The sequence below is a fragment of the Mobula birostris genome, chromosome 17 (assembly GCF_030028105.1).
Source record: "Mobula birostris isolate sMobBir1 chromosome 17, sMobBir1.hap1, whole genome shotgun sequence".
NCBI lineage: Eukaryota > Metazoa > Chordata > Chondrichthyes > Myliobatiformes > Myliobatidae > Mobula > Mobula birostris.
In genome coordinates, this window is record NC_092386.1 from 43,742,458 (window position 1) to 43,762,907 (window position 20,450).

General features: G+C 37.1%; 1 protein-coding gene across 3 annotated transcripts in view; it reads left to right on the plus strand.

Moving 5' to 3' along the window:
• Positions 1-20,450, plus strand: part of naa35 (N-alpha-acetyltransferase 35, NatC auxiliary subunit) — a 67,187-nt gene that overhangs the window by 44,146 nt on the left and 2,591 nt on the right. For all 3 annotated transcript variants that reach the window (XM_072281609.1, XM_072281611.1, XM_072281610.1), the window contains 13 exons: positions 19-102; positions 1,216-1,330; positions 1,823-2,001; positions 2,988-3,047; positions 3,278-3,384; positions 6,048-6,114; positions 7,407-7,505; positions 8,003-8,181; positions 9,001-9,137; positions 9,392-9,459; positions 12,092-12,232; positions 16,858-16,980; positions 17,250-17,330. In XM_072281609.1, coding sequence (XP_072137710.1) covers positions 19-102; positions 1,216-1,330; positions 1,823-2,001; positions 2,988-3,047; positions 3,278-3,384; positions 6,048-6,114; positions 7,407-7,505; positions 8,003-8,181; positions 9,001-9,137; positions 9,392-9,459; positions 12,092-12,232; positions 16,858-16,980; positions 17,250-17,330 — 1,440 coding nt within the window. The remainder of the gene's footprint in view (positions 1-18; positions 103-1,215; positions 1,331-1,822; positions 2,002-2,987; positions 3,048-3,277; positions 3,385-6,047; positions 6,115-7,406; positions 7,506-8,002; positions 8,182-9,000; positions 9,138-9,391; positions 9,460-12,091; positions 12,233-16,857; positions 16,981-17,249; positions 17,331-20,450) is intronic.

Consider the following 20,450-nt stretch of genomic DNA (forward strand, 5'->3'; position numbering starts at 1 on the left):
TTCCCCTTAATATTTCAGCATCAACAATGCACAGCAGTTTTCAGCAGGATGAAGTTTACTCGATTGTTACTGACTGCCTTGATTGCTTTCACAAAGAAAGAGGTACCAACAGAAACAATAAACCTGCTTCTGGAATGATTTTCTAAATTGACTTTGGTTATTAATAGTGAAGTCATCAAAGAACTTGAATGGCAGTAAAGGATTTCTGTTTTGGAACTTTTGATGCAGATTTTGCCATGTGTTCAATTTTTGACTTGTGTTCAATGTGTTCAGTTTTGCAAAGTTTTCAATAACTTCGTTGCTTTCAGTCTCACAAATTTATTTAGTTTTAGTTGGGGAAACTAGCAAAAAGTGTAGCTTCAAACTAAAATATAACATTTTAATAGAAATTTACAAGTATTTGATGGAGCTAATAATTACAATAATGTGTACAGTAAAAATGAGAAGATTAAAGCAACTTCATACTTTTTTCACTGTTTTTCTTCACTGTTATTTAGGGTTTTTTTGGTTAAGTAATATTGCTGCATTGGAGTTCAAACCGTGGAAGCTTAGTGGACACACAAATGGAAAATATAACTGTTTAGAAGTTCAGGCACAACAAAATTTATTCCAAATTTGTTAAGTTATTTTTAGTTGCAGTGGTTGTCCTAGAATTTCAGTAAAGTAGGGATCTGTATTTTAAGCTGAGTAACAGTAGATTTAAGTACTGATAATTATGAAGAATGCACTGGCTCTGAATCTATTTGTGCAAATGTGTTTTATGTAACATATCTGCACTATTGTTGAAGTAAAATGAACAGAAATGTAACAGTTTTGTGTCATTGGAGATCCAAGTGTGCAGATGCTGGAATCTGAAACAAAACACAAACTGCTGGTTAACACCCTGCATCAGGACCAGTTTTTCTGACAGCTGTCAATAGAGTCTGTGTTAGATTAAGATGGGAGGCAGTAAATAATGAATTTACAAGTTGGTCAAAGAGAAGCAAGCTGACGTTGCACAGTGAGCATGGAAATTGGAGATTAAAAGCCCCACTAAGTTGTTGTTATACTACTGCCAATTAACTGCATAATGATATAGGCAGAATTATGATAGAAGGCTGAGTTCCTTCATTGATGTGCATTTCATGAATTAGGAAAGATCAGTGATATCATAAGCACTGCTTGTAAAGAAGAGAATGATTACAAACTAAAAACTGATTTTTGTTAATTTGCTAGATGTGTGCAGTGAGCGAAGCTCAGAAACTTATGACCCAAGCTGCTGATCTTCTACCTGCTATACAGAACTCGATCCATCATGGTATTCAGGCCCAAAATGATACAACAAAAGGAGGTGACAACATTTTCTGAATTTTCTTCAAACTGTTTACTGTATATTCTTTTGCTAAGAAAGATATCAAAAGTACTGGTATATTGAGTGAAATGGGACTTTTTCCTGTTTTGTTTCAGCTTTAGAACTAAGAATAATGTTAAACCAATCATGTCCATTTTCATTGCCTGAATCAGAAACTGGAAGATGTGGATAATTTTCTTTAACATTTAACTCATTTATGGGTGTTCTATGCTCCTGATGTGTGTAAAATTATTTCTTCAGTGGGTACTATGTTGTATAGTAGAACATTGTTTGGTTGTAAGGTTTGAATTGTATGCCATGCACAAATGTGCATATGTCATACTGTACTGATCCTAACTCACCGTGGTGTTCCAGTTTGCCTCCTTGCTTGGTGCTGAAGAATAATATCTTAGCCTGGATTTACAGATCACTGTAATTTTCTGTTTTTAAGGCTTCAATATTTATTTTCAAATTATGACTTTTGTTTGATAGATCACCCTATAATGATGGGATTTGAACCTCTGGTCAATCAGAGATTGCTACCTCCAACATTTCCTCGCTATGCAAAGATTATAAAAAGGGAAGATATGGTTAACTATTTTTCAGAACTTATAGAGCGAATTAAAATGGTTTGTGAAGTTGTCAGCTTGACAAACCTGCACAATATTTTGGTAAGTACGTGATTTTTATTGTATACAGTTTGCTAATTATTGTCTATTTGTTTAAGGACAGAATGATATTGTTTCAAAGTATATATCACATTCAATGCACATGTTTATATCATTGAATTCATGATAGTATTTTTCAGTTTGCTACAGTATCATAGTTTTCACCTGGGACTGACCAGAGGCTATCATGGGTTGAATTATAGTGTGACTGCATAGATACAGACCCAAACACATACAATTTCACTTGCTCCCTAAGAATCTTTAATCCATTTTTATCATGAAGGGTGAGGAAAGCCATTATATGTTGCAGTTTTTCTGTAAAAGTTTTGGTCAAAAATGAACTGCATGAAAATCTGTAGTAAATTTCTACATGTGATAAATTTTTAACCTGTTGTACATTTCTATATATGAAAGATAAAGTCCATTAAATCCAATATCATTCAGTGGGAAGGGAAGAGAAAAGAAATTTCTGAAGAAATACCTACCCCAAAAGTGTATGAACTCTATTTAATTTTCTTCCTCTATCCCAATTGTTAGCAAGTATTTTTTTTCTTGAATCACCTTTATAATGTAACCCAACATGCTTGTTCTGTTTCCACTTTTACTTGGGTATCCCTTTATCCCTTGGGTGTCTCATGAGACCATTCTTTCAGTAATGGTGGCCCATAGACTGCACCACAACATGGCAACTGTTAGTAGAATACACAGTAACTTCTACTTTAGAGTGCACTCTTAAAATTTTTGCTTTTAAATTAATATCTTTTCTCTTCACATAAACTGCATGAACTCCAATTATTGTCCAACGTTTTTGTGGTAGACTAAATATTGTTTTAAAACTAATGGAAATAATATCAATCAAGTTCTTAGTAAGAATTATGTGTTTTTCAGAAAGATATTCTGTAATATGCTATTAACATTTTTAAAACAGGTTTTATTTTTAAGTAACAGTTTATCAGGATGTCAGTGCTTTTAAAAACTTTATTTTTTAGGACTTCTTCTGTGAATTTAGTGAACAGTCACCTTGTGTTCTTTCAAGATCGCTGTTGCAGGTATGTAAGTTTTTGTTTAGTTTGGGACAGTCTTATTGATATTTTTTCCATTGTACTTGCCTAATATAAATTATCAGTGAAGGCCTCTGATAAATATCTTCGAAGTGCAAAATGTCAAAATCCAGGCACATAATACAGAACTGTCTGCATTGGGCATTTTTTTTTTAGAGATAGACAACCTAAATACCCTTTAAAACTAAGAATGATTATAGTTGATATTTATTTTACAGGCAACTTTCTTAGTGGATAATAAGAAGGTATTTGGTACACATTTGATGCAGGACATGATAAAAGATGCTCTGAGATACTTTGTCAGTCCTCCTGTGCTTTCACCCAAGTGAGTATATAAAATATTGTAACTTGTTTTACAAGAGCAGTATTTTTCACTCTTCAGCATCGGTTGAACAAATACTTTATTTCATCATCTATTGATTTCACAAACACAATAAAATAAACTATTGTATAAACTGTATTTTAATCTTTGGAGCAACAGGAAAAAGCTGATACAGACAGCAGTCAGGTAGTTTCTGTGGACGGGGAAACAGAGTTAACATTGCAAATGGAAGACACATGTCAGAATGCTGAGTATTTCAGAATTCCAGCATCTGCATTTTTATTAATTTGTACCAGCCTTGCAGTGCTGTTTTATTCCTTGTCATCTCCCATTAAAGAAGGGTTGATTTGATCCTTGGTATGTAGATAGGTTCACTTTTTTTTTTGTTTTTTAAAAAATGGCCGATGCTGGAATTCAGAAATGCTTAATTCTGACTAACCTTAGTAAGAATTCATTAACTCAGAATGTTAACTCTTTTTCTCTCTTTCAGGTTGCTGCTTTTCGAGCATTTTTTGCCTTTTTAGATCAAATTTCTAGGATACGCTTATGCCATTCAACTTGACATTTCTTCTGTTTGGAATAACAAATTTCATCAATGTCAACACTTCTCTAGTTTCACTTCCCTAATTCCAGCAGAAAATGATTATTACAAATGGAACAGATGTGCTGTAATATAAAATAATTCATGTGTAAAAACAAATGTTTTTTAAATGTTGAAAGCAAAAATCATACACTACATTACCAGCTTCACTTGGAGTGTTATCTTGGAATATGCTCATTTGCCCCGTAACAAAATTCTTCGTCTCCCCACCCCTACCTTATCATTTTCTCAGGCTAAAGGCTAAATATATCTGGATATAAATATACAAACAAATTTTGTTTGTACACATTTTTTGGTGCTGCATTAATTGGATTTTTGTATAGTTGTGGATTTTTTTCCTGCAGAGATGAGATTTTGTTTTCACTTGAGACATTTATTTCCTGAAAAGGCTTTATCTTCAATGTGTACTTTTTTTCAAATTAATACTAGTGGCTTTTGCAATATGAATAAATTTTGCAGCTTCATGCATTCTGCGCAATTGTCTTATTTCAATTAGCTGCAGGTGATAAGGATATTACACTTGGGCCGATCAGTGTAAATGGAAAAAAAACATAGAAAACCTACAGCACAATACAGGCCTTTCGGCCCACTAAGCTGCAAATGTTCTAGGTATTGATCTAACTAGTCACTGGAGAGAGCTGAACCATACATTTCTTTCAGCATGATTCAGTGTGATTAGCAGAATTTTAAATTCCCAGTATCTGGCTGCAAAGAGATATAACGCTAGTCCATAAAAGAACAAACTACTTGAGGCTGCATTTTTTTTTTAAAGAACTCCCTTTTCAGTGACACAAAAAAAAGAACATATACTTTTAAAACTTACTGTGCTGACCTGACTGAACCTGAGGAACTGTACTTAATCACTGCATCCTGCCTCTGCAATAGGAGAAAAGGAAAAAATAGTCTCATATTTGAAAGGGTCTAAAATTGTGGCTATTTTAAGTACAAGGGTGGTATTAACAGTTTAGCATGGGCTATCAAAACTCTGAAATGAGGTGCTGCAATTTTGATATGTAAATGGACTTTTTATTCTGCAGTAGGTGGATGAATTTCGTGAAATTGTTAGTATGACTGGAAGGTAGTTGCAGCCTAGAGACCTTATTTCAATAAAGGTCAGACAAAGTTGGTTGGGGCCACTTTCAGATGAAGGATTGGCATTTTAACTATACTAAATTAGGTTGGAGGACTCTGATTTGATCTGCATTGCAGATTTACTGTGCACAGCAGAATTTCCTAGGCCTTGGGGAAGCCAGCAGCTGCAATGAGGCAAGAACAATGTGGGGTGAAGGTAAGTGCTTCATAGAATTCGTTGTGAGCCAGGAGGAGCAGGAATCCTACCTCCCAGCCTGCACAGTATCCCTAGCTCCTGCATCTTCAGACCTCTCCCTACCTTGAGATTAGGTATCCAAGCTACCTGATCCTATTGCAACTAACAGAATGCCAAGATCTTAATCATACCGAGAGCCATCCAGGGAACCTGCCAAAGCCCAAGGACACTTGTTTAAAACCCCTGCCTGTTGTCATCTGCATCAGCATGATTGACCCCAGTTAATATGGGCTTTAGTATCTGGAGCTCCACTTGATAAATGCTAACATATGAAGTAATATGCAACAAAAATCCACCTAGATATCATCTTCCAACTGGAGGATTTATAGAATAATTGTCCTAAACTATTAAGTAATATTTTAATAATTCAACAGTATAAGTACATATCAAACTTCTTGATTGTGTACAGGCACTGTGTCTAGCTAGTAAGACTATTGAATCAAAATTTAAAACAAAAAGAATAATGTTATTTTAACATCTGATGAACAGTGATTTAGGACAATATAGTTGAACAATCTCTGAATATTTAAAAAATAGATATTCAAGATAAGTTTAAACTTAATATTGTTAATATTTTTTTAAAATTTTGAATGTTAACTTTTCATTGAGATGATTGTAGGTTTAACAGCCACATCAAGTAAAGTTTTCTTTGAACTTTTTGAATCACTTCTCCAAGAACTTGTATATCTTGATTTGGGAAAACATGACACTAATCTTGCCTCATTGTGGTAATTTCAGATGTTGTCTTTATAATAATCATCAAGCTAAGGATTACATCGACTCATTTGTTACCCACTGTGTACGGGTAAGCAAATCATGTTACTTTGAATGCTTAAGAATATATTTACTTGAAATAGCAGATTTTTTTTTTGCAGATTATTTCTAAATTCATATCTTTCACAGTAAGAACTCGTTGTTCTGTTGCTGCTGTTTTTCCCTTCCATTTTTTTCTTAAATATTGAAGGCCTTTTGCCTTTACCCAAGCAGCTTCATTCATCTGCAAGACAGGACTGGACAGTGAATGTCAATGAACCATTTTATTGTGTACAGAAAGATTTATGTGTGTGAGATTCAAGGGAAATGTGGGTGGTCCCATTCTAAATCTAAATTTCGTATTTGGTTATCCAGTAGGCAACTGTATATATAGGTGTGAAAAAGCAACATCTGAGCACTTTCTTCAGCCTAGGAAAGTTAAAAGTTTCCCATGACTGTCTATACTTCAAGTTGAGATCACCTTGCTATTTGCTCAGCATTCATCAATTGAATGTACGTATCCTTTAAAACATGAGGCATCAGCATTCAGTGAAATAATTTAACGGGTACAGCAAACAATATCGATTTTCATTTTATGACAATTGGGAAATTTGTGTTATTAAGAACATTGCCAATTTTTATGAACAATTAAGTCAATCTCCCCCATTTTTTAGTGTGCAGTGGAAAGAAAAGACAAACTTTAGTTATTCTTTTCTAGGTTATGGCATCTGTGAACACAGACATTCAAAATGGAAGTACATCCCATATTATTTTTATGAACAGGAATATTCCATTATTTCATTAAGGTTATTTTTCTACCTAGATGTGTACAAATCTATCCATAATTGTTTTATTAGAAATTAGTCATGTGCTTGTTGGAAATAACAAATATCATGGCGGGCTGCATTGAGATTGTAGCACAAGGCTGTCAATTTTTAGTTCTTGCTTGTGATTTTCAGTCTATATTGGCTACAATGAGCTAGACAAAGGTGAGAAATTGGCCCTTACACGAACTCTTTGAGATCTGTTATGCACAGATGCTTTGTGCAGAGATTATGTGGACAGGTCAGTAGAGTTCTATTTGTTCTTTCCATCTCTTCAATGGAGGAGGTTTTATTGTGGAAAAAAATTAGTTAAAATAGTAAGTATAAACTTTTAACAGAACAATTCTAACTTGCTGTCTTTAGTATAAAATGTGGCTTGAGAAAGAAAGCCTCTGCCATTTACTATGATTTGAAATGCTCAGATTCTAAAGGTAGTGGATCCATGTGATGCCAAAAGTATTATAGTGTCTGCTCTGAAGCATTCCATCAATTTATTGTTTGTTTTTCTTTTTGCTTGCAGCCATTTTGTAGTTTGATCCAGATTCATGGACACAACAGAGCTCGGCAGAGAGATAAGCTAGGTCACATTCTGGAGGAATTTGCCACTCTCCAAGATGAGGTATTTTCCTGAAAAATGAAAAGGGGACAAAAACATGAAGACTTTCATGACACATGGATATTTCAAGCATGCTGTTGTCATAGTAAAGCAATGTAATGGCCAATATTCCTATAGCCAGACCCCATAAGTAACATTTAAGTAAATAATTAGTTAATCTACCTTTAGTATTATTATTTGATGAATAAATTATTCTTCAGAATGATGCCATGATTTTTATTTTACTTTCAATTGACTATACTTAAAGGGTAATAGCTAAATATCTCATCTAAAGTTATGGCTATTCCTCAGCTTTAGGTGGTGACAAGATCACACTTAATATATTTGAAAGTGAATTTCATCTTAACTGCTCTTTGAGTATCAGTCAGCCAGTAAATAGTGTTTCTATTTACATCTAATATGTTATTTTTCTTAAACAAATACAAGGAATGAAAATCTCTGACATGGAACACTATTAAATTTGCAATTTTTACTAAAGATTACTAAACTCTTGCTTGCAGGCTGAGAAGGTGGATGCAGCACTCCATAGCATGTTATTGAAGCAGGAGCCGCAAAGGCAACATCTTGCGTGTTTAGGCACCTGGATCCTCTACCATAACCTTCGGATCATGATTCAGTACTTGTTGAGTGGTTTTGAACTGGAACTTTACAGCATGCATGAGTACTACTATGTGTACTGGTATGAAAAATTAACTACTATGTTTAAATTATACAATCGTAGGTGGTACTTTGCAACTGCTTTAGGTGGTGCTTTGATCTGGACTTTAGATTAAAAAATACATAATGGCTATTCAATCTATTGACTTTTTTTGTTTTTCACCCTGGTAATTGTGAACAGTGTAGGGTTCAAAAGCTTTGATTTGCACGATTCAGAAAAAACATGGTAGATTTTGCTCCATTAGTATAGTGTCACTATTATTTTTCTTTGATTGTTCTGAAATTTAATAGAATTGCTGTTGCAGTCTCTAGCCTGTTTGTTTCACGTGTGACTTAAAAATAAACTGTAGGGGACAGCTAGGTATAAAACCAAAGAAAATAAATATCTTTTAAAATCACTGGTTTGTACAATTGATTTTTACTTTTAATTGAATATTTCAATTTTTTAAGATGTACGTAAATTAATTTATTTAGGTAACATTGAAGGAATTGATAATGAGATGTGATTTTGTTTTTGCCCCCATATTTGTTACTGATTTTAAATCTTTGCAATATATTATGATAACATTGCGTTCTTCCCACATTCATGAAGAATCCGGGAATAATGCTGCATTGTATTCTTACATTATCATCAGCTAGCTAAATAGCTTTTTATAATGTGAAATGCATGCAACATTAGCTGATTTGATACAGTTGCTCTTTTTGAACAACTGTTCTTAATCTTTCCTCTGTAACATATTCTGTGAAAATCCATCTACAGTTGCTTGGTTTTGGCTGAGTATCCAAAAGGTACTCTACAATATGCATCTTTGATCATTTTCTGGTGTATGCTGCTGTACAGGTACCTTTCAGAATTCCTGTATGCCTGGTTGATATCGACACTGAGCCGTGCTGATTCCTCTCAAATGGCAGAAGAACGGATTGTAGAAGAACAACAGAAAGGTCGGAGCAGCAAAAAGACAAAGAAAAAGAAGAAAGGTGTTTACAATAAACTCCAATTATGTCTTCATTTGGGCGTAGGACTGCAGTGGGTTAATGTAAAAGTAAGCTTTATTAGAAATATCTTACCTGTCAGTTTGGGAAATAAGCTGTGGAAAATAATATAATATGTAAGTACATTTATAGTGTAATTGTTAAACTAATGTTGAAGCTTTAATGTGTTTTTAAGACTAAGAAATCAATAATTGCATTTTATTGGACTTTTAATTGGCCTTTCTTTGTCTTAAATACAGTTCGACCTCTAAACAAAGAAATCACTTTGAGCCAAGCTTATCATAATATGTGTGCTGGAATGTATAAGGTGAGGACTTCTTTGTAAATCTCAATATTGTTCGACTGTTATAATTCAGTAAAGCAAGAAAGGTCTTGTGAGCACAAATTAGAAAAGATAAGAATAATATAGACACAAAGAAGAAAACAGTTCTGCCAATACTCCCTGCCCAAAAAGTTAGTTTTTCACAGGAGAATTGCTCCTGCACATCAACCACTGAGGCTGTTTGCCCAAATGCCAAAATGTAAACAGCATAGATAATTTTTAGCTTGAGCAGTAAAAGTATATTATAAAGCTTCTGTCTTACTGCAACTCAATTGGTTTGGATTTTGCTGACTTCAGTGCTGAGGAAGACCAAAGCTTAAACTTTAGCAATTTCCCAAGCTCTTGCCAGCAGGGTTAGGGCTTGCTGAAATGGACTTTCCAGACTATCTAAAGTTTGCTTGGGCCTGCATGCATCAATATTATTAAGTCAACCCATGCCTTGTTGTTACTCAAAGCCTTGTAGTTTGACTCCAGAATTCTCAGCTCAACCAAGATCGGCCAACTGAAAGAAGCTGAAGTAAGTTTGGATGATGTGGCAGTAAAATGTGGGTTAATATCAATGTGTGCAAACCCACACTTTACCACTAGGTGGCAACAGTAATTACTACAAAGTAGTGCTGCAATACAGAACCTCCAAAGGTAAAGTTAAAGATGACTGCATGTTAGTCCACTTTGTACTGACAGCTGAGTCATTTCATTGTAGCCACAAGATGGTTCAGTTTGAAAACTTAAGGTAGAGTCAACTGAACTAAATGTAGAAGTTAAAAGCTATTTTGTCTTTAAATCTATGTTAAACTTTTTGTCAGATCTGTTTTCTGTTACTCTTAATTAAAACAGCATCAAATTACAACTGAAGTATTAGCATATAAATCAAAAGCAAGGGTAAAGCATCGAGAGTGGAAACTGCAATATGTGTGTGAAAATCAACAATCCTGAAAGATCAATCAAAGCAAGGAGGAGGAAAACAAACCTAATCAGTCTCAGTTTTTCCTGACATATTTCGTCCTTTGTTCAACTTAACCATATTTTCAGCAGCCCATCTTTTACGTCTGAACTATTAATGTTTAATCTTTATCTGCAAATTCAAACATTGGAATTGGGGAGTGATTTGTGTGATATCCAGTTTATGGGTAAAATTGACGTGGATTTTAATTTTAAAAATGGAACCCATTGTTACATGGGAATGGATTATTAAAATATTTTAAATATAGCAAGTAAATATATTAGATCTTAAGACCTATTGTTAGCAAATACAACTTTAAAGGCATTTTACAATTAAAACTAACTTCAGAACTGTGATATCCAGAATCACTGTGTCTTACAATTAACAACAGTTCCTCCCAATTCTTCTGAGATATTCTCATATTTCTGCATCACCCGAGGTGTGGATCCAAACTTCACCTTAAACTGTCTTAGGTCCCCTAGGTATTTGGTCTAGAATGTAGCTCTTGCAGCATTGAAAAATAAGCAATTAACTGCGGAAGCATTTTCAAAGCCGGACAATTAATGTTTAAGTCTAAAGGTGTCGGCAAGTTGATAAGTTGATGGAGGAAGAGGAATTTGAGCCAGATAATAACTTGTCCAAGGTTTTAGAGCTGAAAGAAGTTCCAAATAGCGAATGAGGCAAGACTATGATTTTTTCTTTAAATCCAGGGTCAAGAATTTTTTTAAAAAGTCATTTGTCTAGCAAGAGCCAATTTAAGCTGCCAATGGTTGAAATGATAAGATATGGATATAATGTAAGAGGGTAGAATAAGCCGAAAGTTTAAAAAGGGTAAAGGGTGTTAAACAGACCAAATGAGTACTGAAATCGTCTGGCACAGTAACAAAGGTACAAATTTTACCCGTAGTTTGATTACGAACCAAAGCAGACAATCTACAGAGGGCGTCTACAATTGTAGGGATATAAAATGTCTGAAAGTCTGATAAGAACACTGATACTAAGCAGCTAAATTTAGCCATATGGTGACTGGAATTGGAGCTGTGAACATATAATTTATAACCGGCAACAGAGGTAGTGGTTTTATTATTCACAATATGTTGTTAGTGAAATTGTCTCTCATTCACATACTGATGGAAAGAGAGATTGGGTGTTTTTATTATAGAGGAAGAGAGAGTCAGTTGGTTTCAGTGTAGGTGTTGATCCCTTATCTATGTGACGTAGTTAACAGAGGCAATGAAGAATTAAGGAGGTAATAACGCAGATAATATCATCTAACAGATTGTATGACAGATTATTGCTTTGTTAGTGCAACTAAATAAAGACAACTCTGAGCTGAAGTCAACGTAGAATATAAAATAAATGCATAGGTAACTAAGCAAGTAATGATTGTCTTAGTCATTCGTGCATCAATATATAATGTTTAAAGCACTGTTGGAATAAGTATTATGAATTAAAATTTTGTATATTCAGTCAAGATGTGATGCTACTAAATGCCAGTATATACCATATGTGTATATTTATCAATTCTTATTTACCAGATGGTATGCCATATAATACATTTAATACAAAAAGTAAATTCCTTCCCTTGTTTTTCATGGTCTTAAAAAGTTAGTTCTGTTCAGTCAGTTTTAAATCTTAATTACTTATATTTTACCCTCTTTTATTTTGCTGTAGACAATGATAGCCTTTGATATGGATGGAAAAGTGAGAAAGCCAAAATTTGAGTTGGATAGTGAACAAGTTCGATATGAACATAGATTTGCTCCTTTCAATGGTGTTCTTACTCCACCACCAGTGCACTATCTACAGTTTAAGGCAAGTTGTTTGGAATTCATGATTAATTTAATTATTTTTATACAGAATGGTAACAGGTCCTTCTCATCCATCAAGCCCGTGCCAGCCAATTACACCCATGTGACTAATTACACGACTAACCTGTACGTCCGCGCAATATGGGAGGTAACCCACGTGGAGATGGGAGGAATGTGCAAATTCCTTACAGACAGTGACACAACTGGATCCAGGTTGCTGGGACTGTAATAGCATTACGCTAACTGCTGCACTATCATATCATTACTACATGACCTGTCTTTAAATTGCAGAAATAGTAAAAACATTTGTCTTGGTTATTACTTAAGAAGCAATAATAAGTACATCGTTTTGGATACTGTTGATGAGGACGACCTACCAGGGACAAGTTGCAGTGGTTGCGTCAAGCGCACCGAGATGGGACCCTCAACTCAGAAGGGAAGGAGGGAAGAGAGGAGAGCAGTTGTGATAGGGGATTCGATAGTTAGGGGGACAGATAAGAGGTTCTGTGGAAGAGATCAAGATTCCTGGATGGTCTGTTGCCTCCCTGGTGCCAAGGTCCGCGATATCTCGGATCGAGATCTGGGTATTCTCAAGAGGGAAGGTAAGCAGCGGGATGTTGTGGTCCGTGTAGGGACCAGTGACGTAGGTAGGAAGAGTGAGGAGGTCCTGAAAGGTGAGTTTAGGGAGTTAGGCACCAAGTTAAAGGACAGGACCTCCAGGATAGCAATCTCAGGATTGCTACTAGTGCCACGTGCAGGCGGGTTTAGAAGTAGTAAGATAGTGCAGATCAACACGTGGCTGAAGACATGGTGCAGGAAGGAGGGCTTCAGATTTATAGATAATTGGGCAGTTTTCCAGGGAAGATGGGACCTCTTCCGGCGGGATGGTTTCCATCTGAACTGGAGGGGGACAAATATTCTTGCAGGTAGGTTTGCTAGAGAGGCTCCGGTGGATTTAAACTAAATATGAGGGGGGAGGGGAACCAGAGTGTAGGAGCAGATGTAGGGAAGAAGGAAGAAAAAGAAAATAGTAAAGTTGTTTGCACCGTTAGTGATAAACAGAGTAAGAGGTGGGAAAATTTCTTAAATGCATTTATTTTAATGCTAGGAGCATTATAAGAAAGGTGGATGAGCTTAAAGCATGGATTGATACCTGGAAGTATGATGTAACTATTAGTGAAACATGGTTACAGGAGGGGTGTGATTGGCAACTAAACATTCCTGGATTTAATTGCTTCAGGTGTGATGGAATTGGAGGGATGGGGGCGGGGGCGTGTTGCATTGTGTGTCAGAGAAAATATTACAGCGGTGCGCTGGCAGGATAGATTAGAGGGCTCATCTAGGGAGGCTGTTTGGGTGGAATTGAGGAATGGGAAAGGTGTAGTAACGGTTATGGGGGTGTATTATAGACCACCAAATGGGGAGCGAGAATTGGAGGAGCAAATTTGTAAGGAGATAGCAGGTATTTGTAGTAAGCACAAGGTTGTGATTGTGGGAGATTTTAATTTTCCACATATAGACTGGAAAGCCCATACTGTAAAAGGGCTGGATGGTTTGGAGTTTGAAAAATGTGTGCAGGATAGTTTTTTGCAGCAATACTTAGAGGTACCAGCTAGAGAAGGGGCAGTGTTGCATCTCCTGTTAGTGAATGAGATAGGTCAGGTGACGGAGGTTTGTGTTGGGGAACACTTTGGGTCCAGTGATCACAATGCTATTAGTTTCAATATAATTATGGAGAAGGATAGGTCTGGATCCAGGGTTGAGATTTTTGATTGGAGAAAGGCTAACTCTGAGGAGATGTGAAAGGATTTAGAAGGAGTGGATTGGGACAATTTGTTTTATGGGTAGAATGTAATTGAGAATTGGAGGTCATTTAAAGGTGAAATTTTGAGGGTTCAGAACCTTTATGTTCCTGTTAGGTTGAAAGAAAAGGTTAAAATTTTGAGAGAGCCATGGTTTTCGAGGGATATTGGAAACTTGGTTCGAAAAAAGAGAGGTATCTACAATAAGTATAGGCAGCATGGAGTAAATGAGGTGCTCGAGGAATATAAAGAATATAAAAAGAGTCTTAAGAAAGAAATTAGAAAAGCTAAAAGAAGATATGAGGTTGCTTTGGCAAGTAAGGTGAAAATAAACCCCAAGGGTTTCTACCGTTATATTAATAGCAAAAGGATAGTGAGGGATAAAATTGGTCCCTTAGAGAATCAGAGTGGACTGCTATGTGTGGAGCCAAAAGGGATGGGGGAGATTCTGAACAATTTCTTTTCTTCGGTATTCACTAAGGAGAAGGATATTGAATTATGTAAGATAAGGGAAACAGGTAGGGAAGTTATGGAAACTATGATGATTAAAGAAGAGGAATTACTAGAGCTTTTAAGGAATATAAAAGTGGATAAGTTTCCAGGTCCTGACAGGATATTCCCTAGGACCTTGAGGGAAGTTAGTGTGGAAATAGCAGGGGCTCTGACAAAAATATTTCAAATGTCATTAGAAATGGAGATGGTGCCAGAGGATTGGCGTATTGCTCATGTTGTTCCATTGTTTAAAAAGGGTTCTAAGAGTAAACCTAGCAATTATCGGCCTGTGAGTTTGACGTCAGTGGTGGGTAAATTGATGGAAAGTATTCTTAGAGATGGTATATATAATTATCTGGATAGACAGAGTCTGATTAGGAACAGTCAACATGGATTTGTGCGTGGAAGGTCATGTTTGACAAATCTTATTGAATTTTTTGAAGAGGTTATTAGGAAAGTTGACGAGGGTAAAGTGGTGGATGTTGTCTATATGGACTTCAGTATGGCCTTTGACAAGGTCCCACACGGAAGATTGGTTAAGAAGGTTCAATAGTTAGGTATTAATGTTGAAGAGGTAAAATGAATTCAGCAGTGGCTGGATGGGAGACGCCAGAGAGTAGAGAGTAGTTTGTCAGATTGGAGGCCGGTGACTAGTGGTGTGCCTCAGGGATCTGTACTGGGTCCAATGTTATTTGTCATATACGTTAATGATCTGGATGAAGGGGTGGTAAATTGGATGAGTGAGTATGCAGATGATACTAAGATAGGTGGAGTTGTGGGTAGTGAAGTAGGTTTTCAAAGCTTGCAGAGAGATTTAGGCCAGTTAGAAGAGTGGGCTGAAAGATGGCAGATGGAGTTTAATGCTGATAATGTGAGGTGCTACATTTTGGTAGGACTAATCAAAATAGGACATACATGGTAAATGGTAGGGCATTGAAGAATGCAGTAGAACAGAGTGATCTAGGAATAATGGTGCATAGTTCCCCTGAAGGTGGAATCTCATGTGGATAGGGTGATGAAGAAAGCTTTTGGTAAGCTGGCCTTTATAAACAGAGCATTGAGTATAGGAGTTGGGATGTAATGTTGAAATTGTACAAGGATTGGTAAGGCCAAATTTGGAGTATTGTGTACAGTTTTGGTCACCGAATTATAGGAAAGATGTCAACAAAATTGAGAGAGTACAGAGAAGATTTACTAGAATGTTACCTGGGCTTATCTCCTAAGTTACGAAGAAAGGTTGAACAAGTTGGGTCTTTATTCTTTGGAACATAGAAGGTTGAGGGGGGACTTGATAGAGGTATTTAAAATTATGAGGCGGATAGATAGAGTTGATGTGGATAGGCTTTTTCCATTGAGAGTAGGGAACATTCAAACAAGAGGACATGAGTTGAGAGTTAAAGGGCAAAAGTTTAGGGGTAAAATGAGGGGGAACTTCTTTACTCAGAGAATGGTAGCTGTGTGGAACGAGCTTCCAGCAGAAGTGGTTGAGGCAGGTTCGATGTTGTCATTTTAAAGTTAGATTGGACAGCTATATGGACAGGAAAGGAATGGAGGGTTATGGGCTGAGTGCAGGTCGGTGGGACTAGGTGAGAGTAAAAGTTCGGCATGGACTAGAAGTGCCGAGATAGCCTGTTTCCGTGCTGTAATTGTTATATGGTTTACGTAAGCACCACTAAAGCCATTATATTAAGGCTGTATATACTTAAGTTTTTAAGAGTTTTGTTAGTTACCTTTTTTATGTAGATTTTATTTTTATTTTTCTAATTTCTTTCACCTGGCATGGTAGTTCCTTTTTCTTTTGCTCCATGGGATGGAGAGGTGCAAAGATATGGTCGAATTCAATTTACTACATAGATAATCGAGTTTTGCCATCTTCTGCACTATTGTTTATACTTGTGTACCCCTCAAACCTACCCCTCCCCTCCTTTGAGCTCTAGCTAAAGCACATGTATATGTTTTTGTAATATTTTTAATATAGCTGAATGCTTTTTTTGCTTTTAATTGTTTTTTTTAAATGAAAAATTACTACTTTTATCTTTCAAATTCTGGGTTGGCCAGGCATAAGACTGAAGAGATTAGTTAAATTCCAGCAACATCAGGTTCCACCACTGGAATCCATGTGGTGTGGATCGGCACTCGCATGTCACCCAGCTCATCCATCCTTATTGCAGAGCTTCATAAGTCCAGGATTTAATTTACTTGCCATTAATTTGCTTTATGCTCGTTAAACTGTATTTCAGAGATTGATAGACTTTGTCTTAATGAACAACATTAATAAAACAGATTTATTTTAGTTAAAAGTCATCTTGAAATATTTTAAAATTCTGCCAAATAGGAAATGTCTGACCTAAACAAGTACACTCCACCACCTCAGTCTTCTGATCTGTATATAGCAGCCAGTAAGCATTTCCAACAGGCCAAGATGATATTGGAAAATATCCCGAGTCCAGACAATGAGGTATGGGACACTGTAGAGCATGTTTAAAATATGAAGTACTTAATGTTTTTGAATTTTAAAAAATGCTTAACTGTTAAATGTGTTGAGAGTCTAAAAAATACATTGTGTTTGTGTTGCTTTCGACTTCTGGGATCATAAGGGCTAAATTTTGCAGAACTTGATAAATGGTCTGTTTGTGCTTTATACCGTGTATATTGATTGTGCTTGTTAATTGTTTTCCACCCTAATTTGATCATCTTTTCAGTCATTTACGGAATTTCACTTTTCAGGTAAAGAGAATTCTAAAGGTTGCAAAACCTAATATAGTAGTGATGAAATTGCTTGCAGGAGGCCACAAGAAAGAATCTAAGGTAAATATTAATAATACTATGATAACTGCATTGAGAATTAAAGTTGTTAAATTAAAAATGTACTAAAATTGAAGAAATGTTAGTTAGAATTTATAAATACCCTTCGGTTTCAAACAAGATTGTCCAGGCCTGAAATTAAAAACTGAAAAGAAAATGAAAATCTGAAATGGGAACACAAAATGCTAGAAACACTCAACAATTCAAGCAATATCTGTAGAAGAGAAACAGGCAAGGTTTTTGGGTCAGATATCCTCCTGACCTGAAGCCTTAACTCTGTTTCTCTTTCCACAGATACCACCCAATCTGCTGAGTGTAGAATTTTCTGTGTATGAGGTACTACAACTGACTGTGGCCCTTGTGTGGATTGCGAGTCTCCGGATCACTGTAATGGAATCTTGCAGTTGGTAGCATGCATATGCAGCATTGACTTCTGCCTGACAAGCTTTTCAGTCAAACAACCTTGTGTAGGTTTTCTAACAGAGTGATAACCTGTAATACAACGTCTTCAACAGTCTGTATCCATTCCAACTTTATTCAGGAAGAACTTGCCTATTTTAGCTGATCGATGCCTATCAGATCATGAAGTGATTTTTTTAAATTTATTTATGCTGTTCTTCTGTCTTTTTGAGAAATCCATAAATCAAAAATTGTTGGATTTTGGAGAGACACAAACATGTACTGCACTCATACCTGCAGTGTATTATAAAATCAGTCTTTAATGCCATGCTGTGATACTCAATTCCTGGGCCGCTACCAATACAGTGAGGGGTGTCTCTTTGCTGTCCATCACAAAATTCAAGCAGATGAAGCCTTAACAAAAGTCAAATCCCTGGCTTCCTTAATGTATCTGCGTATGTTAGGCAAAATAATAATTCCATCTGTATCAGCCTTCTGCTATGAAACATTTGCAGAAGTTCACATTCAGATTTATTGTTGTGTATGTGTGTCTGTGTGTACAACCAAACAAAACGTTCCTCCGGACCACAGTGCACTCACAAAACATAGATGACATATTACCATAAATAACTTAATAAATTGCCATTCAAAAATGTGTGCAGCACAGGTAAATAATAAACTCCTAGTGATGAGACCTTGGTGGTAGCAGGACATTCATTAGTCTCACAACCTGAGGAAAGGAGCTGTTGCCCAGTCTGGCTGTCCTAGTCCTGATGCTCCTGTACCTCCTTCCTGATGGTAGTGGGTCAAAGAGATTGTGGAATGCATGGCAGGGATCCTCAATAATGCTTCAGGCCCTTCGTCTACAACACTTCCAGAAAGTATCACAAAGGGAGACCCCGGTGATCCTGTCTGTGCTTCTTACCGTCCTCTGTGGAGTTTTGCAGTCCTATGCCTTGCAGCCACTCCTGATGCTGCTTCTGTCGAAAATTGTTAGAATGGAGGCAGGAAGTTTTGAGTACCTCAAACTCCTCAAAGTGTAGACGCTGCTATGCCTTCTTGACTAATGAGGAGATGATCTACCTGGACCAGGACTGGCAGATTGGATAACAGCTTCGTCCCTCAGGATGTGAGACTAATGAATACCCTGCCACCACCGACATCTCATCACTAAAACAGTGAGCTGTGTGCTGTTTACTGTTTCCTCATACTGCGCACTACATGCATTTTGAATTGTATTTTGTTAACTTGTTTATGGCAATATTTTGTTTTATGTGCTGTGTGTGATATGTTTTGTTTGGCTGTATAAATGTAGAGGCAGACGAAAATAAACCTGGACTTGAAGTCATTGCCACTGGGGTGGTAATTGCTGCTCTCTTGGCCACTGGAATGCTGGTGGCTGCCTTGAAGCCATTAGGTACGTTAGGTATTGTTTCAAAGAGAAATTAAAGATGTCCATTAAGACCTCGATTAGCTGTGCCACATAGTTCCTCAGCACCTGACCAGGTGGGTTTACCCTCACTGGGATTCTCCTTACCTCGGTTGCAGTACACAGGTTGTCTGTCCCTCAGAGAGTGGGGGCTTTCCTTGATGTCACATCATCCATTGCGTCAAATCATGCATAGAAGGCACTCGGACTATCAGGAAGGGAGGTATCACTGTTGATGATGCACAGGATGGACTTGTAATCTGTTATGATTTCTATACCTTGCCACAGAGATTACATGTCACTGGTTGTCACAAAGGTGTCTGTGAATATTCTGTGAATTCTCACACTTTGCTTTCCTGATGGCATGGGAGAGTGTGGCCTTGCTGAAATCTGAAGGCAGCATCCCAGTCCCTAAGCAGTGCACGACCTTCTGCACTAAGCTGCGGTTTCTGGTTTGCCCTGGCAGTGTAGTGTTTAATCAGAGTAAAGTCCTCAATGCATTTTCACCAATCCCACACAATGCTGACATGATGATGTTAGGTAGCCACCTCCCTGAATATGCTCCAGTCAGTGCTTTTGAAACAGTCCTGCAGCGTAGAGGTGGCACCCTCTGGCCAGGTCCTGATTTCCGTTAACTGGTGTGACTCATTTAACCAATGGTCTGTATGCAGGGATTCCTTAAGGTTGTTATAGCCAGGGGGTGGTAATGGGAACAAGCTTCCACTACCTATTAAATGCTCCCAATGGCGTGCACCTTAAATAACCTCTGACAACCAAGTCCAGCTCCTGGCCGTCACATGTGGCTTAGCTACTAAGCCCGACGGAACCATTTCTACTGACAGAAGGGGCAAAGGTGGGATACGTGTGCCTTAAAACCAGTCACTTCGGGCAGATGGGTCTCATCAGCTTTGGTTGGCAGCTCATTTAGAAAGAAAACTCTGATCTCCTAGAGATGCTGCCTGGCCTGCTGCGTTCACCAGCAACTTTGATGTGTGTTGCTTGAATTTCCAGCATCTGCAGAATTCCTGTTGTTTCTGATCTCAAACCTCCGCTACCTTACGGCTATACCCGTTCATGGGGAAGGATTCAAGAGTAAACCCTGAGGGGAAAAATACAGAGCTGGAGTCCATAAGGTACTCCTCCATTCAGTTTAATGCTGACTGGCAACTCCTGCGATGCTGCTGGTACCAAACTGTATCAATCTCTGCCATTCCTTTGGGTTCATCAGTTGCACGGAGAGGGTGAGCTTGCTACATGGGCAACTACTTGCTCTCCATATCGTACTCCCCAGGCTT